General features: G+C 31.1%; 1 protein-coding gene across 1 annotated transcript in view; it reads right to left on the reverse strand.

Moving 5' to 3' along the window:
* The window catches only part of LOC149419263 (uncharacterized), a 60,639-nt gene that overhangs the window by 18,908 nt on the left and 18,744 nt on the right, over positions 1–22,987 (reverse strand). The window contains exon 10 of the mRNA XM_089637759.1: positions 18,294–18,450. Within this exon, the coding sequence (XP_089493885.1) occupies positions 18,294–18,450 (157 nt within the window). The remainder of the gene's footprint in view (positions 1–18,293; positions 18,451–22,987) is intronic.

Here is a 22,987-nt window from a genome sequence, read left to right on the forward strand (position 1 = left end):
CCCAGTAACCAAGGTAAACAACAATATTTGACATTCATTTGAAAAAAAAAAAATTATAGGTATATTTTTATGCTATCGTTTTTTCTGGAACATAATATTTCATAGATTTGTAATGTTGAAAGGTAGTTGAATTGGAAATTATAGATTTGTTATGTCGAAAGGTAGTTTGATTAGAATATTTAATTTGGTCATATTGAAAATCATTTGTTGATTTGGTTACTGGAATGTAGCAGTAACGATACAATCATCTCCTAGTTGTTTTGCAAAATGACAACAATGTCATTTGCAACCAACGTAGGTGAACAGGGGATTATTATGTCATCTGTACAGATGAACATGGATAGTCTAAGACCCCAAAAAACCAAGCAGGTATTCCTAGACAACGTATGAAATGGACGAACGATGTCAATATGTTCATTGTTCGTTCATATTTTTATGTAACCAAACTAGAAACAGATATGTTGTTATATAGGAAAAAATTACATTCACTTTTCTCACAAAATTATCCGATTGCCCAGGTAAACGAACAAAGATTAGCAGACCAAAAGCGAGCAATTTTCAAAAATAATTTAATTCCTGTAGTCACATTAGAACAGATTAAAAGAGAAGTAGCAGATAGATTGCAAATGGTAAATAATTTAGAACAAATTAACACAAGTAATGTCATATCAGATGCATTGAATATAGATAGTTTGGATAATATTCTAGTCGAAATGTCCAATGATATTACAGTAGATTCAAATAACTTAGACCTTATTTATAATCTTAGGGAAATCAACATTGCAAATTTAAACTTTGTTGATGATAATGTAGTAGAATTAGCTAACTTACTTCATAATAATATAAACAGATATATAGATGTAGAGCCAACAGTTAGACCAAAATTACCAAAATTACATACGTCAAAGAAATTATCTAAATTAATTTTTGAATTAAATAACATAATTTTACCAAAAATCATATTTGACGAAATTAGTTTTTTAGATCTTCATACAATAGTATATGCTACTGCTATTACTGTTTGTAATAAGTTAGGAATCAAATTATCATCCTCTGATGATAGATCATATAGTCATAATAAACCAGAATGGCAGATCAGATTAGAAAATGATGTAGTATTTTTAAGAAGTAACATAGCTAGAATAATAGAATATAAAAATGGGAATAGAAGTAGGAAAATTTTGAGACATGTAGATGAAATTGGGAGAAAATTTAGTTATAATATAGATAGTCATAGTAATGAAAATATAATCAATGATTTATTGGATTTATTAAAACAAAAATTAGGCGTAAAAGCTAGTAGATTAAAAAGATATAATTATACGTATAATAAAAAAAATAATAACAGATTATTCCATAAAAATGAAAAAATATTTTATTCCAAACTTGACGATAAACAAAATATTATTTCGAATAATAATATTCCGTTGCCATCTGAATCAGATATGCGCGATTTTTGGACTAAAATTTGGAGTAAAGATATAAAACATAACGAGTCAAGTCCCTGGATAGAAAATGAAGAACTCAATTTTTCAGGCATTGAACAAATGAGTTTTTCTAATATATCGGTTGAATTGTTAACCAAAATGATTAAAAATACTCATAATTGGAAAGCCACGGGTTGCGATTGGATACATAATTTTTGGTACAAACATCTAACTACTTTACATCCTCTTTTGGCAAAAAATCTTTCAAAATTTGTCAGTCAACCACAAAATTTTCCAAATTTTCTAACTAAGGGCATTACTTATATGTTGCCCAAAAGCGAAAATATTAATAATCCTTCTCAGTACAGACCCATTACATGTTTACCGACAATATACAAAATATTAACCTCTTGCTTGACAGATTTAATATATACTCATTTAGATGAAAAAAATATTTTATCTGAACAACAAAAAGGTTGTCGCAGAAAACATATGGGATGTAAAGAACAATTAGTTATTGATTCTGTAATTCTAAAACAGATTCAAACTCGAAAACGTAATTTACATACTTGCTATATAGACTACCAAAAGGCTTTCGATAGTGTCCCGCACTCGTGGCTGATCAAAGTATTAAATATATCGTCACCTTAAAGCAATAGTGGGATATCTTCGAAAAATACACTTTTGAGATAAGTATGCAGTTCGATGTAAAATTTTGAGCTCTACATGATGCATTACTGGGATATTTTGTAAAAAAAAAATTGCCAGTGTTACAAGTAAAATCTCAGTTTTGAAATGTCCGGTCACTCAGAGCAACACTGAGATATTGATGTTGTCCCACTGTTGCTTTCAAAGGGTCGTTTAAAATACTGAAATAAATTTATTGTCTCATTGTAGCTCTATAGTTTTCAACAAGTTGGGTGATCTTGGAAGAGAAACATAAAGAAACTGAAGGTGAATACTGGTCAGGAGTATGTAGCAAAATCAGGAAAAATACGCAGAGCAAAACAAATTAAGCCTGTACTATGTACTAATTGTAAATACAAATGTTCTGAATCTGTTTTGGAAGTTGATCGATTAAAATATTTTAAAATTTATGATTCCATGAATGCTAGCTAATAGTGGTTATTATTTTGAGAGAGATGGACATAACATACGTATGTGTAAGATTTTTTTATGGCAACCTTAGATATAAGCAATAATACCATAAGCACTGCATTAAAAAAGAAAACAGACAGCTTCCTGCAAAAGGATGATTTAGTTGATGGTGTTATGAATCACATCAACAGCTTTAGTAGAGTGGAATCGCACTATTGTCGTGCAGTATTATTGTCATATATATTGTCATGTACAATTTGTACAAATAGAAGTGTGTCTCGGTAGGTAATCTCTATGTTACACACTCTGCATACAATTCAATACCAAATTCAATATATATTTTTTTTAACCAAAAAAGAACCTTTGTGGATTTTGTGTATAATACAACTATAGTACTGCAAATGAGATATGAGAAAAAATAATAATATTCTGAACACATTCAGAATGTAAAGCTATCTCGACAAGAAAAAGATAAAAAATTACCAAGACCACTGATGATACTGTAGTTGCCATTTATGACTTTCAAACTGTTATGCCGTTGCCAAATGGCAATATATCGATTTTTTTATAAGAGCAAGTTAAACGTTATAACTTCTGTATTTACAATACCAAACACGACAGGGCCATTGTTACATGCGGCATGGGGGTGTAGCTAAAATATGCGCAATTAAATATCTACCTGCGTGTACACATTTTTAAAAGACCTTTGCCAAGGGAAACGGGAAGTGATCTTTTATTCTGATAACTGTGTGGCACAGAATAAAAACAATTTTATTTATTTTCTATGTACATACATGCACTATGAACACTTGATATTCAAATCATTACCCATATATACCTAATTGTTGGGCACTCAGAGAACAAAGGAGACTCCATTCATTATTGCATCGACAGAGAAAAGGTCAGGGTTTTAAAACAAGGCCTAATATTTATTCCAACGGAGTAAGCGATGATCATAAAGTGTTCCAAGAAGAATGAACCTCGTTATAAGTTAACGGAAATGGAAACAACGGACTTCATTGACTGGAAGAAGGTATGTGAGAAGACTGGAAAAAATTTCTCAATAAACATGGACAAAAATAAATGTATTTGGAATAAAGTTAAGATTTTACAGATCACTAAAGACGAATCGTTAGTTATCAAATACAAAAGCACCTACACCGAGGATCCATTTAATCAGAGCATTAATGTGAGAGCGACTAAAGAATGTTCGGAATGAGAATAGTATAATTCTAGGACCAGCTTATACACTATACAGTTCCACCTACAATTCCACCGAATAAAAATCGTGATTTCTTATTTGTTTGCCAAAGTGGTGTTATACCAAAAAAACCTCATAATTTGTTTTGAATTAATTAATACTGCTAATACAGACTGCGATGTACAAGAAGAAAATAACGATGAAGGTTCATTGTAGGTTTCCAGGGAATCAACACATATTTGTTTTATTTTTTTGTTCTTATAGTTTTCTGTAAAAAAAAATTACATACTTTTTATTCTAAAAGTTTTCTGTTATTTTTGATACATACCTACTTTTTATTCTTGTTTTTCTGTTATTTTTGTTACATACATTATATCACGCTTCTCATAAATAAATTTATAAGCACAAATATATATGTTTTTCATTTTTATTCCACCTTACTATCGTCAATTGTCGTATTGACAAACTATAGGAGTGAGTGGGTGTGTACTGTTGAAAATGTATTTATGATTATAAACATCATGGAAAAACATGCAGCAATAAGAATTATTAATTATTTTAAGCAATTATTAATTATTTAAAGCAATTATTAGCCTGAAACAGTCGTACACATTGAAAAAATCTCCCGAGGAACAATTATTAATTCATTTATCCATCTAAGCTCGTAATATTATTACTATGCTACACTGAGATAATTTGAGATGATTACCAAACACTCCACGCAACAGTGAGATATTTCCAGATTTACGTATACTTTGTCAAAATTAGTATGAAAAAATTAATTATTTTTCTATTATTACAATTTTGTGTTGATGTTAAATAATTTACCTCTCTTATACTATATCATTAATCTGCAAGATTAGTTAATTTGATGCTGCTAGAGCTCACGCAAACCTAAAAGTCCTATTATCTCAGAACAGCATTTTTCAAGATATCCCACTATTGCTTTAAGGTGACGATATATAAAATTAACCCCATTATTATTAGCTTTTTGGAAAATATTATGTCCTTTTGGAATACCAATTTACTTATCAATTTAAAAGGTAAGAAAATAGTAATACCGGGCATTTCAATTAAAAGAGGAATTTTTCAAGGAGACTCATTGAGTCCTCTTTGGTTTTGTTTAGCATTGAATCCTCTATCTAAAATGTTAATTAAAAGCAAGTTTGGAATAAAAGTTAAGGGTAATACAAGGGAGAGTAGTATAATTTCGCATTTATTATATATGGATGACATAAAATTATTTTCGAATTCTGAACAAAATTTAGAGAAAATGATCGAGGTAGTTAAAAACTTTTCAGATGATATCAAAATGACTTTTGGTTTAGATAAATGTAGAACGATCCATATAGAGAAAGGCAAAATTGTAGATGGGGACGAGAGTATATTTAGAAATTTCCAAATTACTAGTATGAAAAGGGATGAGGTTTATAAGTATTTAGGATACCCACAATCAAATAGATTAGACCATAGTAGTATTAAAAATGATATTAGGATTAAATTTCAAACTAGGATCAGGAAAATTTTAAAATGCAATCTATCTGCTAAAGATTTAGTAAAAGCAATAAATACTTGGGCAATACCTCTATTAACGTACTCATTTGGCATAATTAAATGGTCTAATACAGATTTAGATAACTTAGAAAGATTAATTAGAACTATGCTAACAAAGTTTAATTGCCATCATCCAAATTCAGCTATAGAACGAGTTAATTTACCTAGAAATTTAGGAGGTAGAGGTATAGTCAAAATAACTTCTTTGAAACATAATCAGGTAGAAATGTTAAGAACTTTTTTCCATAGGAAAGCTCATAGCTCAGAAATGCACAAAATAATTTGCAAGGCAGATATAAATATTACACCTTTAAATTTATACGATGAGAATGCCAACATTTTTATTAATCCCAACCAGAAATTATTAGATTCCTGGTCAAATAAAATTTTACACGCAAAACACTTCAATTATCTCAACCAAACGTATGTTGACAAAATTTCGTCAAACAAATGGTTGAGTATTGGAGAGTTGAGCGCAGAAATAGAAAGATTTATGCTTGCCATTCAGGATAGAGTCATTAATACTAAAAATTATAGAAAGCATATAATCAAAGATACAAATCAAATTGATGATTTGTGTAGAAAATGTTTGGCTTTTCCGGAAACTATAGAACATATTATATCGGGATGTTCTATATTAGCACCGTCCGAGTATACATTTAGGCACAATCAAGTTTTAAAAATAATTCACCAAAATTTGGTAATTAAACATAACTTGATTGACTGCCGTAATGTAGTACCATATTATGAATACGAACCAAATTCATTTTTAGAAAACGAATTTTATAAAATATATTATGATAAAACTATACTAACAGACCGAGCGATTAGTCATAATAGACCCGATATAGTTTTACATGACAAAATTAAAAAAATAACTTATATCATTGATGTCGCTATTCCAAATTCCTGTAATATTCAAAAATCTGTTAGTGAAAAAATAAGAAAATACACAGATTTAGGAAATGAAATAAAAAGAATTTGGCATTTTCAGACTATAAAAATATTACCATTCGTTATTTCGGCTACTGGCATTATACCTAGCTCTCTAATTAAAAATTTAGGCGTATTAGATCTATCAAAAAAATTATATATAAAGATGCAAAAGTCGGTCATTTTGAATACATGTAGGATAACAAAAGATTTTTTAAATATTTATGTTGAGGGATCAGTAGGATTTATAGGCCCTGTTAGAAGTTCTACCGAGCCGAACCCTCTGATATGAAAATATCTGGAGTCGGTGAATTTTTTATTTATTTTTTATTTTTTTTTAATTTTTTTTTTTTATTTAATATTTGTATGTTTTTTACAATAAATATACAATTATACATATTATACAGTGTTATCAAGGTAAATAATAATAGCTTTTCCTCACCATAAAGAGACGAGGCTCTTGTGTTTGGTGAGTGAATCCTAGCTCAATTATATGGAATCATGTAAGTAAGTAAATAATATATTTGCAAAACCAAAGGGATAAGTAAGAAATAGGCAAGATTTATCAATCATACAGTTTCAAGATTTGAAGGAAATAATAATAAGAGTAAGATATGGACTTTTATAGTAGTTTTAGGTAATTTTTTAATTTTATTTTAAATTCCTGAATATCTTCAATATTTTTTAGATATAATGGAAGGATGTTAAAATATGTTATACCTAGATAGAGATAGGTATTTTGTGTGTGTTTTGTATTAAGTTTTGGGATTTTGATAGTTTTTTGATATCTTGCTGATGAATTGAATTGTAAGTTATTTAACTGTATTTCTTTATAAATTTGTAGAATTGAATATTTTTTATATATATTGTCTATTGTGGGAACATTGAATATTGAAAAGAGAATCTCAGTAGAAAATTTGGATGGTTTTTTCAATATTACTTTAATTATCAATCTTTGAACTATTTTAAGTGGATTTAATATATTGTTATAAGTTCCTCCCCAGCCAATAATACCATATTGTAATATAGATTGTACAATTGCATAGTACACTCTTTTTAGGTTTTCTAGTCTAAGAATATTTCTAAGTCTTATAAATATATAAATACATTTTCTAATTCTTTTTACAAGTTCACAAATTTGTTTTTTCCATTTAAAATGTTGATCTATATATATACCAAGATATTTAATTTCAGAAGTTAGACTAAGTATAGAACGTTCTTGATTGCAATTAGTTCTGTTACATTTAAGTTGATGTATTATAATTTTTAATTCTGGTATTGATTTAAATTTGTTGATAGAGAATGGGATACATTTTGTTTTTTCAGTATTTAATGAGAGGAGGTTTTTATCGAACCAATTTTTCAGTATATTAATATCAGTATTTGCTAAGTTATTAACATTATTCCAATCAGTACCTTCAATTATTATGACAGTGTCATCAGCATAAGATATTATTTTTCCATTTAATCTTTGATTGAATATGTCATTTACATAAATAATAAACAGTAACGGTCCCAGGACTGTACCTTGAGGTATGCCGAAGTGACTTGTTTTTTGTTGACTAAGTACATCGTTGATTTTTACGACTTGAGGGCGTTTGAAAAGGTAGCTTTTTATCCATTCTATAGCTGTACCACTTAATCCAATGTTTCTTAATTTACTTATAAGTTTGTCGTGTGATATGCTATCAAAAGCTTTTTTAAGATCTATGAAGATTCCAATGCATTTTAATGATTTATCTAATGAATTATGAACAAGACTAGTTAATTTTGCAATTGCATCCTGAGTGCTTCTACCCATTTGATCTATTATTTTCCCATTTGATCTCTGGTGAGTTGATGTGTTGTTCTTGTATTGTTTTGTATTTATTTTGCTTATATAATGCACTTACATAATGTTGATTGACTAGATGATCATTTGTGGAAAAGTGAGTGGAAGGGTTAAGTTTTTCCTTTGGGGAAGATTTAACGCGGACAACTAAATCGGAAGTTAAAAAAAAAAAAATTATTTGTAGGTATAAACCTGTTGTACAAAAATAAGAATATGCCTACTCCTAAGGTATACAAACGTAAATCAGTTAAAAAAAAATGTGAAGTTTATATGTACATACTAGGTAGTGGCAGTAACATGATATCATAAGACACATAGTGTATAAGGCCTTTGAATTAGAAAGTTAACGAAATAATTATTGGCGGTATTGTTAACAAAATATAGAGCGTTTGACTGGTTATCGTGGCCTGTTAAATCGAGGGCGTTCGGTCTGCCATTTTACACTTGAATAGAACATTCACAAAACTTGAATTTTAACCGTGAAATTTGATGAATTTTTCTAATCCTGCAAAACAACCTGTTCTAAGTATTACTTTGCTAACTATGTTTTAGTGGGAAATGATTCAGAAGGATAATCTTTGTATTTAATTTTTATAGAGTCAAACTTTCTTACAACATTTCTTAACAGGAAAATGATACTGCTATAACTGCCAAAAATGTAACAACATAACATTAGAATTTAAGAACTTACCAAAAATTTTGAAAATGAACTGGACAACTGAGTGAATTGACATAAAAAAATCAACATTTTTTTACTATAATACATCTACAGTCAAACTTGGTTATAACGAGCACGAGGGGACCGACTAAATTTGCTCCTTATAGCCATTACTCGTTATATCCAAAATAGGTTTATAAGAATTTATATACCTAAACCTACATAGTATAAAGCTCTCACAAAACATACATATGCATTATAAATCAAACACGTTAATTTTTTTTAAATATATGTAATATAGGTACTTAACCTAATATACAACGATTAAACTTACAACTACACTAATTATTATATGTAATAAATTGTACAAACACTTAACATTAAACAAAAGTTTTTATTTTACTCTAAATCATTTGTACTAAAAAAATTCACTATAGAGGATTGTTTTAATGTTTTCACTTTAATGTTTCTTATTTTCCCCCTCAAAACACTTAACGCATTAAAAGTTTCATCATCTGGTTCACTGCTACCGAAAAAACTCACTAATTTGTCCATCATATCACTAGCTTCCCCTATTGTAATTTGTTCCGGTTCTGTACTCATATTATCACTTTTTCCCGCCAATGCATTTATCACCTTTAAATTTAAAGGTGTTAGTGGGTGTTAAGTTATAAAAAATCCTGTCTCATCCGCATTATAAATGTCCTGGTCACGGAAATCCTTTCTCAACTCTGGCCAAACACTCTGAACCCACGCACTTGATATTACAGGATCCACAGATGCAGCTTGACTAACTTGCTTCGGATGGACTGTCAAAAATATTGACAGTCCATCCGAATTCATATCTTGTGTTGTTTGTGATAATGGCTATCATCTTGTTTGTGCAGAGATTGGCGAAAACATACGTGGTGCTCGTAATTCTCAGTGGAAATGTAAAAAATGCTCTAAAGCTTTTTCTAAAAAAAAGACCAGAAATATGAATTATTATGATGAAAAAATCGATCAAGAACCATCTACCGGCAAACCTACCAAACATCTAAATCAACAGTCAACAGACGCAGAGAAATTTCCTTCATCAACCATAGATGGCGCAAGCGGCATTCTTACGTCAGAAAAGTTTATTTTGGAATTAAACAATTTCAAAAAAACAATAATGGATTTTGTGGAACAAAAATATGATTCGATTATCGCACAAAACAAAGAAATTCTCGATTCATTTAAATTTTTAGCGGATCAGCAAGACCTTCTAAAAAAACGTTTAACTGTCATTGAATCCTCGCAAGAAAGGTTCATTACTGATATGCTAGAATTAAAAAAACAAAACGCTGTATTAGAAAATACTACTTCTCATCAGGACGACAAAATTGACCGGCTGGAGTACATTACACAGATGTGCAATATCGACATCAGAGGCATCCCTGAAGCAAACAATGAAAATATTATGGAAACTCTTAAAAAGATATCAAAAATCATAAATTACGGAGATACCTCGATACCTTTACAATCTGAAATCAATAAAATGTACAGACTAGGACCAAAACTGTCCGATAAAAATCCCAGATCTGTAATAGTGTCGTTCAATAGTATTAAATCTCGAGATGACTTCCTACTCAAAATCAAAGACTATAAAAAATCCTCTACCTCCAGTTCAAGCAAACTCAATACAGCAGATCTAGGGCTATCTCAAGAATCAAAACGGATTTACGTGTCAGATCATCTAACTCAAAAAGGAAAATTCTTACTCTCCCAAACTAAAAAATTCGCCAGAGAAAATAACTATAAATACTCTTGGTCATCTTTGGGGCGCATTCTGCTAAGACATACGGATACATCTAAAATTATTACGATTAAAAACATCACTGATCTTGATCGAGAAAAACGCCAACAACTATGACAGATGATAAAAAGTACCTCAACATTTACTGCACTGCTAAACAAAAATAATCCGGATAATATCATATTCATCGCAAGTTTTCTCATGAGTTATTTCTTTGTCTTTATAAATAATAATGTTTTAATTGAAAATAATGCATTCCTACTCTTTTTAGGAGCTCTTTCATGTAGCAACATTATCAGTGTGAAAATTGTTTATATCAGTATTCACTATTTTTATTATACTTTACCTCCTTTGACTGTATCTCACGTTTCGTTAGCTCTCTCTAAAAAAAAATTATATATCTCCATAAATAATACTTTCACTACAAGTTTTTATTTGAATATTACCGCTATATACTTTTCACACACCCTAAGCATAATACCCAATTTTTATCAAAATAATTCATTCTTACTTTCATTAGTAGCTTTCCCTAGTAACATCAAAATTACTATAAAAATTGCGAATCTTACTATTAAAAATTCTAACCATACTCTTCCTCTAAGCAACAAAAACCACGCTGTTTTAGTATTCTTTAAAATATCTGTTTACTGGGTAAATATTATTCTTCCTTCATGTTCTCGTGGGAATCAGAGTAGTAATATCTTATTTACTCACTATATGATGCTCTTATTTTCTTCAATAATCTTTTTATTTTGGCTAACTTTTATTATATTCACTTGTATTTACAGAATTTACATTAACTACAAATGCTCGAGCTCTGTCAAAATAATGTTTTTGTATTTCTCAAAAACCTTTACTACTGTTTTATTTACATATTTTATTCGCACATTTTTAATCATACTTTTGCATTTTTCTCATGTTACTAAATTTAATTATTGTCCTTTATCACACCTAACAATTACAATCAGAAGCATTATACACTATAGTATGCACTTTACAGTTAAAATATATTTTAAGTGGGAATACTATGTATCAACATTATCATTCATGTTATATAATGTTCTCTCATTATCTCATAATAATGCACTTTCTCTATTCCCTCTCTCTGTTCTTCAAGCAAACCCATATGTACGTATCACAAGCAGCGAGAGTCTTTGTAAGATTATGTTCCCAACAAATCTGTGTAAATCTGGAAAAAATCTTAATTTACATAAATATGTCCTAGTATTGGTTCTTCTTTGCATTTTTCGCATGTTATGGTATTTAATTATTGTTTTTTGGCATTTTTTTTCGCATCAACTCCTCTACAGAATCAGCACATACTTTGCATTTGGCCATTTTATTGATTTTATTGTTTTCATATTTTTTGTATTTGCAGCCTTCATGACAGATATCTACATAATCATCAACTGCTTAGATTGCTCTATACGAAACATACCAACACCAGCATCTTTTATAACATCTTTTACATCTAATATAATTAGTGGATTCAACTTTCAGCTCGAAGTAAAATACGCATCATACTCGAATAATCAGAACTCACATTCTACTATACAATATATTAATAAAACACCGATTAACAACACAGTCATTTACACTTTCGTTTTTAACTTTTTGTTTGCAGACTTTTCGCAAAAGAACTACGGGGTCACCACAACACATCATAGTAAATTTAATCATAATTATGTTTCAGTTACCTTCGGATAATTACAATGATTCTGTAATTAGCATTAATATGAATATAATTCGAGATCTGGAGAATTTAAACAACTATAACTGGGACTCATATAGTCTAAAAATCATACACCAGAATATTAGAAGCATATCAAATCTAGATGACTTTACAATTTTTCTTGATCAATTTAATTCATCTTTCGATGTTATAATATTAACCGAATGCTGGTTAAATAAATACTACACCGTAAAATCAATCCACAATTACTCTGAATATCACACCACAAACAACCTCAACAAATCCAGTGGAATTGTTATCTACATCAAGGACGGAATTAAAGCTCATGTAGAGGAAATTACTTTAGCACAATCAAACTGTATGAAAATAGTATTGAATAATAACATATGCATATTTGCCATTTACAGATCTCCTTCCTTCATCAATATTGACCCCTTCCTTTCTTCATTGCAAGAAATTTTAAACAATGCGAAAAAATTTGAACAGCAAATTATAATGGGAGATTTAAACATTAACACTATCCCTGACTACCACCGTCAATCAATCGATTATCTATGTCTACTCGCGGAAAATGGTTTCACACAGACTATTAACAGCTTTACTCGTGAACAGGGCTCGAGTAAATCCTGTCTTGATCACATCAATGTAAAAAATATTAACTTTATTGACACTTTTGTTATACACTCAACTATTTCAGACCACTATACAACATCTCTTTGTCTTAAAAACAAGCCTCCCACTTCTTCGAAAATTAAATACGTTGCTAAAACTAATTTCAACAAGTTAATTGAGGACTTGAGCGCAGAAAACTGGCTAAATGTTCTAGATAAATCAGATACTGACTTAGCAATGAAAGAATTTATTATCAAACTACACGAGTATATATCAAAACACACAAGTAATATAACCGTTTCTAATAAACAAATTAAATTCACACCATGGATCACCCTGGGGCTAGTTAAATCGATTCACAGAAGAAATCATCTTCATGAAAAGGCAAAAATATATCCTGAGAATTTGGTTTTACAATGTTATTATAAAAAATATAGGAATTTGTGTAAGAAATTAATTACATCGGCGAAAGAAAACTATTATAAAAAACTCATTTACGAAAACAACTGCAATCCAAAACGTTTTTGGGATACCTTTCGCAACATAACCAAATCCAAAATCAATAAATCTTCGGAAATAAAATCGCTATACATTAACACATCAAACTCTGAAGTCCCCAAAGATATGGCAAACTTTGCAAACAGTTACTTTTCATCTGTGGGTGACACACTTGCGAAAAAAAATCTCGATAAGTGTAAGAAATCAGAAACCGCTCTCGCCAATTTAACTATCCCTAGGATCGGTCACAAAATAGACTCAATCACAACTTCAACTAACGAAGTCATGAAGATAATTGACGACCTTAAATCATCAAAAGCATGTGGTCCCGATAAGATTTCATCAAATCTTCTAAAAATCATTAAAGTATACATAGCCATACCGATTGCGTTCATTGCGAATCTAAGCTTTAATTCAGGGAAATTCCCTAACCATTTAAAACAGTCAATCGTCATTTTACTGCATAAAAGTGGGGACAAATCACTGATACATAATTACCGGCCTGTTTCCTTGCTCAACTCTGTCTCTAAAATTATGGAGAAAATTGTAAAGAACCGTCTCATCCTTTATCTCGAAAATAACAACATCCTTTCTAGTAGACAATTCGGCTTTCGCAAAGGTTTAAGCACTGAAAACGCCATCGCTAATTTGACAAAAATCATCTCTAATAATCTAGATAAAGGTAGTAAATGCATTGCACTTTTTTTAGATCTAGCTAAAGCGTTCGACACTATCTCGCACAAAATTCTGCTGAATAAACTACAGCGAATTGGGATACAGGGTCAAATTTTCAAGTGGTTTGTTAGTTACCTAGAAAACAGGAGCCAAAGAGTGGATATTAACGGTACTCTAAGTGATCCAGCCAATATTAATTATGGCGTACCGCAAGGAAGTACACTAGGTCCCTTATTGTTTAATGTTTATATAAATGACTTATGTAATACTTCATTTGCAGACCACATTATTACATTTGCTGACGATACAGTACTTTTATTCGAAGGCAAAACCTGGAATGAGTCTTGCATTAAAGCTGAATTTGGCATAAACAAAGTTAAACAGTGGCTAGATAGTAATCTCCTCACTCTAAACTCGGATAAAACGAAATTCATCTGCTTCAGTTCAACTCAAGCGGGTCAACCACAAGAAATTATTAACATTAGAATACACCATTGTTACGACACTATTACATGTAAATGCAATACCTTAGAATGTGTGGACAATATAAGATACCTAGGAATTATCATTGATAAATTTCTGAGATGGGACAAACACATAGCCTTTACTTCCACAAAGGTCAGGAAACTTACACATCTGTTTATAGCAATAAGAAATATTCTATGTCTAAATGATTTGAAACGAATTTACTTTGCAATGTGCAATTCCATACTAGACTATGCTTCATTAGGTTGGGGAGGTTGTGCCAAAACCATACTCGATCCCTTAGCTAAATCCCAGAAATCGCTTATAAGAGTCATACTGAAAAAACCTTTCAGGTACCCCAGCGATTCATTATTCGCAGAGTTTCGTGTTCTTGATGTAAGACAATTATACATAAGGAAAATCATTTTACATACTCAAAAACAGAGGCACTACTTAGCTTCCGTAAACCACTGTCATAATACAAGACATGCAAAAAAAAACCCAACAGTTCCGCCCACCACTTCCTCATCTTTAGCACAGAGACAATTCTCTTACTTAGGCCCTAAACTGCTCAATCTCATACCTGATGCATGGAAGGCAAAGAGTACTAATATTCTGCGTATGCAGGTAAACAATTGGCTTCTGGACTTGGGGAGAGTTGAATGCGAGAATATGCTAAAAAACAGTAATTAAATTGTAAATTTTGTTTTCTTTACATTCTTCTTTACATTTTAACTTATATTGGTATTATATTAGCATTACAGGAACTGTATTTTTACATAAAGAAAGTTCGAAAATTGTTCAATTCTTCGTGATATTTTTCCTTAAAGGAAAAGTTCCTTCTTTACTTTCATTTTTTATTTTTTGTTATTTTTCATTTCCTTGTTTTATATATTAATATTTCTTTAGTTTAATATATCAGCTAAACAATAGTAAAAAAAAAAAAAAAAATGAATATACATTTGTATTACCTTACCAACAGAATTTCTTCAATTCAGTTTCATTTTCAAATTCATTTTCTTGTTTTTATCTATTAATTCAGCTTATGTTATGTTAATTCAGTTATTATGTCAGCTAAATAATAGTAAAATATGTCGTGATATAACTGGAAGCATTCTAGAATACGAATATACATATGTATTTTTTTTTTTTAACAACAGAATAGTCAACACTATAATGTACCATATATTACATGTAAAAACTTATCATATTGGAATGTCCTAAAACGGGCAATCGCCTAGTTGGACATTTTAAGTTCATTAATTGTATTATGTAATATTTACAAACAAACAATAAATAAATAAATAAATAAAATAAGCTTCACCGTTAATTTTTGCATAAACAATGTTATGCCGATTTTTAAAACGATCAAGCCAACCGTTATTACATTTAAAATAGAAATGTACCGAATAGAAATGTTTCGTAGAGCGGCAACTCAGGCTAAATGTCATAAAAGCTTGGGATAATCCGTCCCTAATGGTATTTTAAGGGAAGTCCGAGCCGCCGGGCGGCATCCTTTTGTCTTGTTTATGACTGGTTTCGAGAATCGGGTTTTTTTTTCAAACGCAAATAATGTATTTACCTATTTAGAAATCGTGTTGACAAAAATATTTGGACGTTACATCAATTATGAAACCTCGTTATAACAGCATACGATTGTATGAAAACAAGCACGAATTAAAATATCATTTTATAATTGCTCATTATAACCATGACCTCGCTATTTCCGTGATCGTTATAACCAAGTTTGACTGTATTTTTAGTAATAGATGGATAAAAAAATATTTAATTGTGGTTTTGGTTTGACTGAGGATTAAACCTTCCTCCCCAAGGAGTGACTAAAAACCGTGCTATCAGTTTAATTCTAAATCCTAATTGGATGGTACCGAGATTTAGTTTGTATTTTAACTGCTGTAAATTTTTATAATGTCATTCAATTTCAGAGAAATTTGTGTGTGTGAGTGCCATCAAAAGTTGATAGAATGCATTGTCATCGACAACAAGTCTATTTGCAAAGTTTCAACTTGATTGGATGTCGGGAAGTGGGTTGATTCCATTTCATTAATTTATTTATTCATTGAAAACAAAATCGAAATTCAAATAGATGTACGAGGCATATCCAGAAAGTAAGTGTACTGAATTTTTGTAGGTTACAATTTTCTTTATTGAAACATAAAAATTACATGGTTACCGAAGTACATATGTAAGCTATTTTTCGACATAGTCGCCATTCCTCTCAATGCAGGTGGTGAAGCGGGGTATCAAATTTTTGATGCCTTCCTCGAAGTAGTTTCCCGCCAACCCCTTCGTCCACTTCTCCACCTCCCCCTTTACCTCCTCGTCTGTTGAAAACCTTTTTCCACCCATGTACAGCTTCAGGGAGGTAAATAGATAAAAATCTGAAGGTGCTAGGTCAGGGGAATGCGCGGGGTGGTTTAGGACATCCCATTTAAACGAAGCAAGCAGTTCCTTCGTTGCGTTGGCCGTGTGTGGTCTGGCATTGTCGTGCAGCATGCTGACTCCCTTTGTCAGTATGCCTCTCCTCTTGTTTTGAATCGCCTTCCGCAACTTTTTTAGGGTCTCACAGTATCTTGCAGAGTTGATGGTCTCCCCTTGAGGCAGATATTCAATCAAAATTATGCCTTGACAGTCCCAAAACACGGATGCCATAATTTTCTTGGCTGAAATTGTGGTTTTGAACTTTTTGGCGGAGGGTGAAGAGGTGAGAACCATTTTTAAACTCACGATACCACTTGCACATACTCGTACGATTCATAGCTTTATCACCATATGCAGTTTTCACCAAATTATAAACCTCAAACGGAGGTTTTCCCTTCCAAACGTGATAACGGATGATGCCGCGTATTTCGCACTTGGCGGGAGATTGTATTGACATTTTTCACGAAACGTGTTGTCGCGTCGACACTTCTCAACGTACTGACCTTGAACCGGTCTCGTTGCGGAGGGGAAGAGTCAGGCTACATGTAAGTGTAGCTAACATATCGAAAATAAAATTCATTCGGTCGTGAGAGCCTCAGTACACTTACTTTCTGGATACGCCTCGTATTTAAAAAGGTTTAATTATCGCCCTGGTGAAAGACCACCATTTACAATCTAAACAGAATTCTTGCCTGAACAGACTGTGCAATAATTACAATAGCGTATTATCCAAGGTTGATATTTTCAGTTGCACACTTACCAAATACAAGAGGTCCATAAAAGAATATTTCTCCGATGGTTTGTGAATGATGTTTATGTCTCTATTGTTTATATCTCTAGTATGATTTGATTTATATCTACAACCTCTCTCCATGGCTATAAATGTATTGTTTTGTAAATTTTTCGTTTTATATAATCTTTTGTTTTGTATAATTTTTTTAATTCATATTCCTTTTCACAAATTTAATTTACTTATTCCATATTATGCTGTCTCAGTAGAGGTAAAGTCACAAGGAGGAAATCCATAATTGGTTTTATTTTACTACATAATACTTATGTACAAACTGATTAAATGTAAACTGTCGATTTCCCAAAAACGAATAAATAAACTTGATTGAAATGGCTTTAGTCTTGTTTGGTGACCATATCTGACTAGTCACGTAATTCCCAACCTTCCACTTCTTTATCTTTTTCTTATAACATAGCCCAAGTGGAGCAGCCATAGTACACAAGCTCCAGACAGAGCAGATGGGAAGTTTTTGAAGGCATTTTTTTCTTTGGTGGTAAGGTCAGATGACATTTCCGTAATGTTACATCTCTACAAGCATTAATACAGCCAATAGATTGTTTAAAGCTTAGCAATTTAGAGTAACCGCCAGTTAATAAAAATATGTTTGATTAATGAAAACAATTTTTGAAATTGACTTTATACCTTGAGTGCTGTGGAAGTAGCGCAGGCCTTATCGCAGAAGTGGCACTGGTAGGGTTTCTCGCCCGTGTGAGCCCGCAGGTGCACCACGTAGCCGGAGCGCGTGGAGAAGGCCTTGTCACACAGCTCGCATTTGTAGGGGCGCTCGCCAGAGTGGCTCCTGGCAATCAGATAATTGACATTTTAATAAATGTTGATGGATATAATATCTTCTTTTATATTATGATTGGCTTGTTCTAGGGCAGAGGTTCCCAAAGTGGTCTATATGGACCCCCAGGGGTCCATATCGGCATGCTGGGGTCTATGTCTAAAATTTGAATAAAATTTTATTTTACGTCCCTGATAACTTCGCAACAGCGCGTAGACACAAACCATTCATTCTTCCGAGATGTAGGACTAACTTACCATTAGCAATGCCTCTCGGAAGAATGATAGTCCTTCTAAACTCACTAGCCTCTGACATCGACATTTTCCACCTGATCATTAATAAATTTAAATCGCTAATTAGGCAATTATGATTGTGTATTTGTATAATGTATCTTTGTTATTGGATTTTTTTATTCTGTAAATATGCATTTAAAATATAAATAAATAAATAAATGTCAGCTAGAAAAAAATTTGGGGGTCCACGAGATTCAAATGGGGGTACATACGAGCGGACTCCCATTTACCTCAAGTCAACATTTAGGAGTTCCGTAAATGACACAATAGACCTAACACAAATATAATAGACTGAGAAATTTTTTTTATTTTTTTATTTTTTTTTATTGTTTAACTTATAACATTGTTACATTGTACATAAAATAAGTTAAAAATAAGTAATAGTGTAAAAAATATATGTTGTTGAATTTCTACTCCAATGAAGAGTGCTAGCTCTTGAGCTTGGCGTAGGAGTTATTTGACAATTATTTCATGTTTATATCAGTAATTAACATTATTACAGTACAATAAATATAAACTTAAAAGAGGATTGTGACGTTAATTTTGGTTGAAACATGAATTGAAGTTATAACATTTGATAGGTGATATTAATTTTTTTTAAAGATAAATTTGACCTTCTTTTTGAATAAAATAAAATCTGGTATTTTTTTCACTTCTTCGGGAAGACTATTAAAATATATTATGCCTTTGTAAATGTAGTTATTGTGCATTTGTTGTGTTGAAAATAGAGGAATTTGGATGTTAAAATTATGCCTTAAGGATGAGTTAAATTTAAGTTTTTTTACTACAGTTTCTTTATATATTTGTAATATTGCATCTTTTTTATAGAGGTCTTCAATTTTTGGTACTTCGAAAATTTTGAACAATGATGCTGAAGAGAAAGTTGGTTTTTTTTTCAAAATTACTTTGATAATTAGTTTTTGTACCACTTTAACAGAGCTTAAAAATTTTTCATATGCACCTCCCCACCCAATGATTCCATACTGAAGTAATGATTGGACTAGTGCGTAATAGACTTTTTTCAGGTTGTTTATCTTGAGAACATTTCTTAATCTAATGAATATATAGATACATTTTCTAATGCGTTTAACAAGTTCACATATGTGTCTGTTCCATTTCATATGTTGGTCTACAATTACACCGAGGTATTTTATTTCAGTTGTTTGGTTTAGTATGGTACATGATTCATTACAAACATCTTTGTTACATTTTTTGTTGTGTATTATTATATGAATGTTGGGGTTAGTTTTGAATTTATTTATTGTGAATGGTATATAAACTGTTTTTTTTGCGTTAATTGTAAGTAGATTTGTATCGAACCAGTTTTTTAGGATTTGGATGTCATTATTTGCATTTTCATTTACAATTTTCCAGTCATTACCCTTAATTATGATAATTGTATCATCTGTGTAAGATATAACTGTTCCACTGAGGTTTTGTTTGAAAATATCGTTTACGTACATGATAAAAAGTAAAGGACCCAAAACAGTACCTTGTGGTATCCCAAAATCACTTGTGAGTGGTAGACTAGATGCGTGATTAATTTTTACAACTTGTGTTCTTTGGTGAAGATAACTTTTTAGCCAACTTAATGCTGTGTCATTAAAACCTACGATCTTTAATTTTTGTATTAGTTTGACATGAGATATGCTGTCGAAGGCTTTTTGGAGATCAACAAAAATACCAACACATTTTAATGATTTGTCTAAAGCGTCTTGTATGGTACTAGATAATTTAGCAATGGCGTCTTTTGTGCTTTTGTTTTCCATGAATCCAAACTGATTTTCGTGAATTATATTATTAATCTTTATGAACTGAGTTATTCTTTTTTTGGCAATTTTTTCAAATATTTTTGCAATGTTTGATAGTAAAGAAATAGGGCGGTAATTGGTTGGTTCTTCCGGATTGCCGGTTTTAAATATTGGTATAATTACAGATTGTTTGTACATGGATGGAAAAACTCCGCTTTGAAAACTTGTATTGATTATATGAGTTAATGGTTTTGATACTTGTGATTTTATACATTTCAGTGTTTGTATTGTGACCCCATCAAAACCAGGGGCAGAACCTCCTTTCATACCTGTAATAATTTGTTCAATTTCTTCTGGTGTTGTTGGTTGAAATAATTCAAATTTATGCTCATTATTTACTGTAGTATTTGGGTCATTTGGGGTAAGGCCTTGTTGGATTTTTTTAGCGAGGTTTTTTCCTACATTAGCAAAAAAATTGTTAAATACATTTGCGGCTTCTAGAGGTTTATCTTTACAGCAGATTTTTGAATCATTATGATTTACATTGTTGATTGTTTTATTTTTTAAATGTTTTTTATCGACAATTTCATTTATGATGGACCAAATCCTTTTACTGTCATTTCCAGATAATTCAAGTTTTTGTTTGTAGTAGTCATCCTTTGTGTTTTTTATTAGATATGTAAGTTTTTGTTTATAAGCTTTGAAATGTTTTTGTAATGTTATATTTTCCGGTTGTTTTGTATATTGTTTGTAGAGTGTTTCTTTGTGTCTAATTGAGATGATTAATCCGTGAGTTATCCATGGTTTGATTGGCTTTAGTTTTGAAGATGTTTTGTTAGATTTAATATTTCTACAAGCATTTATGTGAAAACTCAGTTTTTTATCAAATATTTTGCAGCATTCTTCTACATCGTTACATTGATATATTTCTTGCCATTCTTTTTCGTTACTTAATATTTTAGTGAGAGAATTTATATTAATACTATAGTTGTATTTATCAGTATTATTAACGGCCGTTGTGGTTGGTAATGAGAGGTTTTGATGTTTGTAGTCATATTTAAATATACATGCAAAATGATCCGTTACAGATGTTTTAATCTTTTGATATTACTTTATTTGATATTTGTATTTTTATATTTCGTAAAGTTGTTAATTGAGGTATATAAATAGAGTCTACGTTCCTTTTCTCGTCAGAATTAATATATTCAAGCAAAACATTGCACATTGGAAGCCGCGAATTTTCCTAGTTCCCCAACTTGTTTTTGAAAAACGTCCAGGGTAATATGTAATGACGTTCAACATTTAAATGCACTTCACACAGACTTCAAAACTAAGTTTGAGGACATTTGGACTATGGAAATGCAACGTTGAAGAATCAGATATCAGGTGACAAGAAGAACTGACCGGAATAAGCACTGACAAAGAACTTAAGGGGCAGTTCTGTAGGGCTAGCTACAGAAATAAATTCCCGTTGCTTATCCTGCTTCATTTTCATTTGGTGTAATACCTCACAAGGGCGCCCCTGACTGCACAATGTAAAGACAGAGCAACTATACCGCCACCCGGTTGTTGGGCAGGCAAGGGAAGGGAATATTTTTACTTAAAAAATAAATGATTATCACATGGGACGGTAATAGTTTTAGGAAAATTCAATATTCGGCAGGCAGGGGGTCTACGGAAAAAAATATATTTGGCAAGTGGTCTACGGGGCAATAAAGTTTGGGAACCTCTGTTCTAGGGTCTCAAGCGTTGCCCCTTTCGACTTTTGAATTTCACTTTGGAATGAATTTATTGAAAGCCTAGAATGAATTTATTCTGAATAAATTTATTTGGAATGAATTTATTGAAAGAGTAGAATGAATTTATTCTGAATAAACTTTTTTTTGTATTTCTTTGGCATTCACTATGTAACAATTTCTAGACATTTTTTGTTTTTTTTTTAATGAGTTTTATTAATCACAATGTACATTTGTTACTTATAAATTTTATTAATTAGCGACCGGTTTCGACACGTTCGTGTCATTAACTAGCTATTTTAAAACTAAATTTTTAAGTGCAGAAATATGGGGTTTTATTTAGTTTGATTCTTTGGTGGTAGGGGATTTGAGGGAGGGGGAGGGGGTTGAGAAGGAAACGGAGGGAGGAGTCAACATAACGGGGAACATTGTCAATAGAGGTGATTTGCAAGGTGCGATTATTTTATTAACTATATTAATGTTTGAATTAATTTTTTTGTTGATTTCTAATGTTTCTAATGCGCACAAATTAAAATATTTATTAATGTTAGAATGTTTAAACTTAGTTTTATCCCGGTTGAAGCTATGGCTTGTCTCTATCAAATGATTAGCGAACTCGGAGAAATTATTATTTTTTAAACATAGTTCGTGTTCCCTAATTCTGGTTTTGAAATTTCTAGTAGTCATACCTACATACTGTGAGTTACAATCATTACACTCTAAAGTGTATATCCCATTTTTATCTAATTTATTTGAAACATCCTTGTTA

Source organism: Hesperophylax consimilis, chromosome 12, assembly GCF_061612785.1.
Source record: "Hesperophylax consimilis isolate HC1 chromosome 12, BYU_Hcon_1.0, whole genome shotgun sequence".
Taxonomy (NCBI): Eukaryota; Metazoa; Arthropoda; class Insecta; order Trichoptera; family Limnephilidae; genus Hesperophylax; species Hesperophylax consimilis.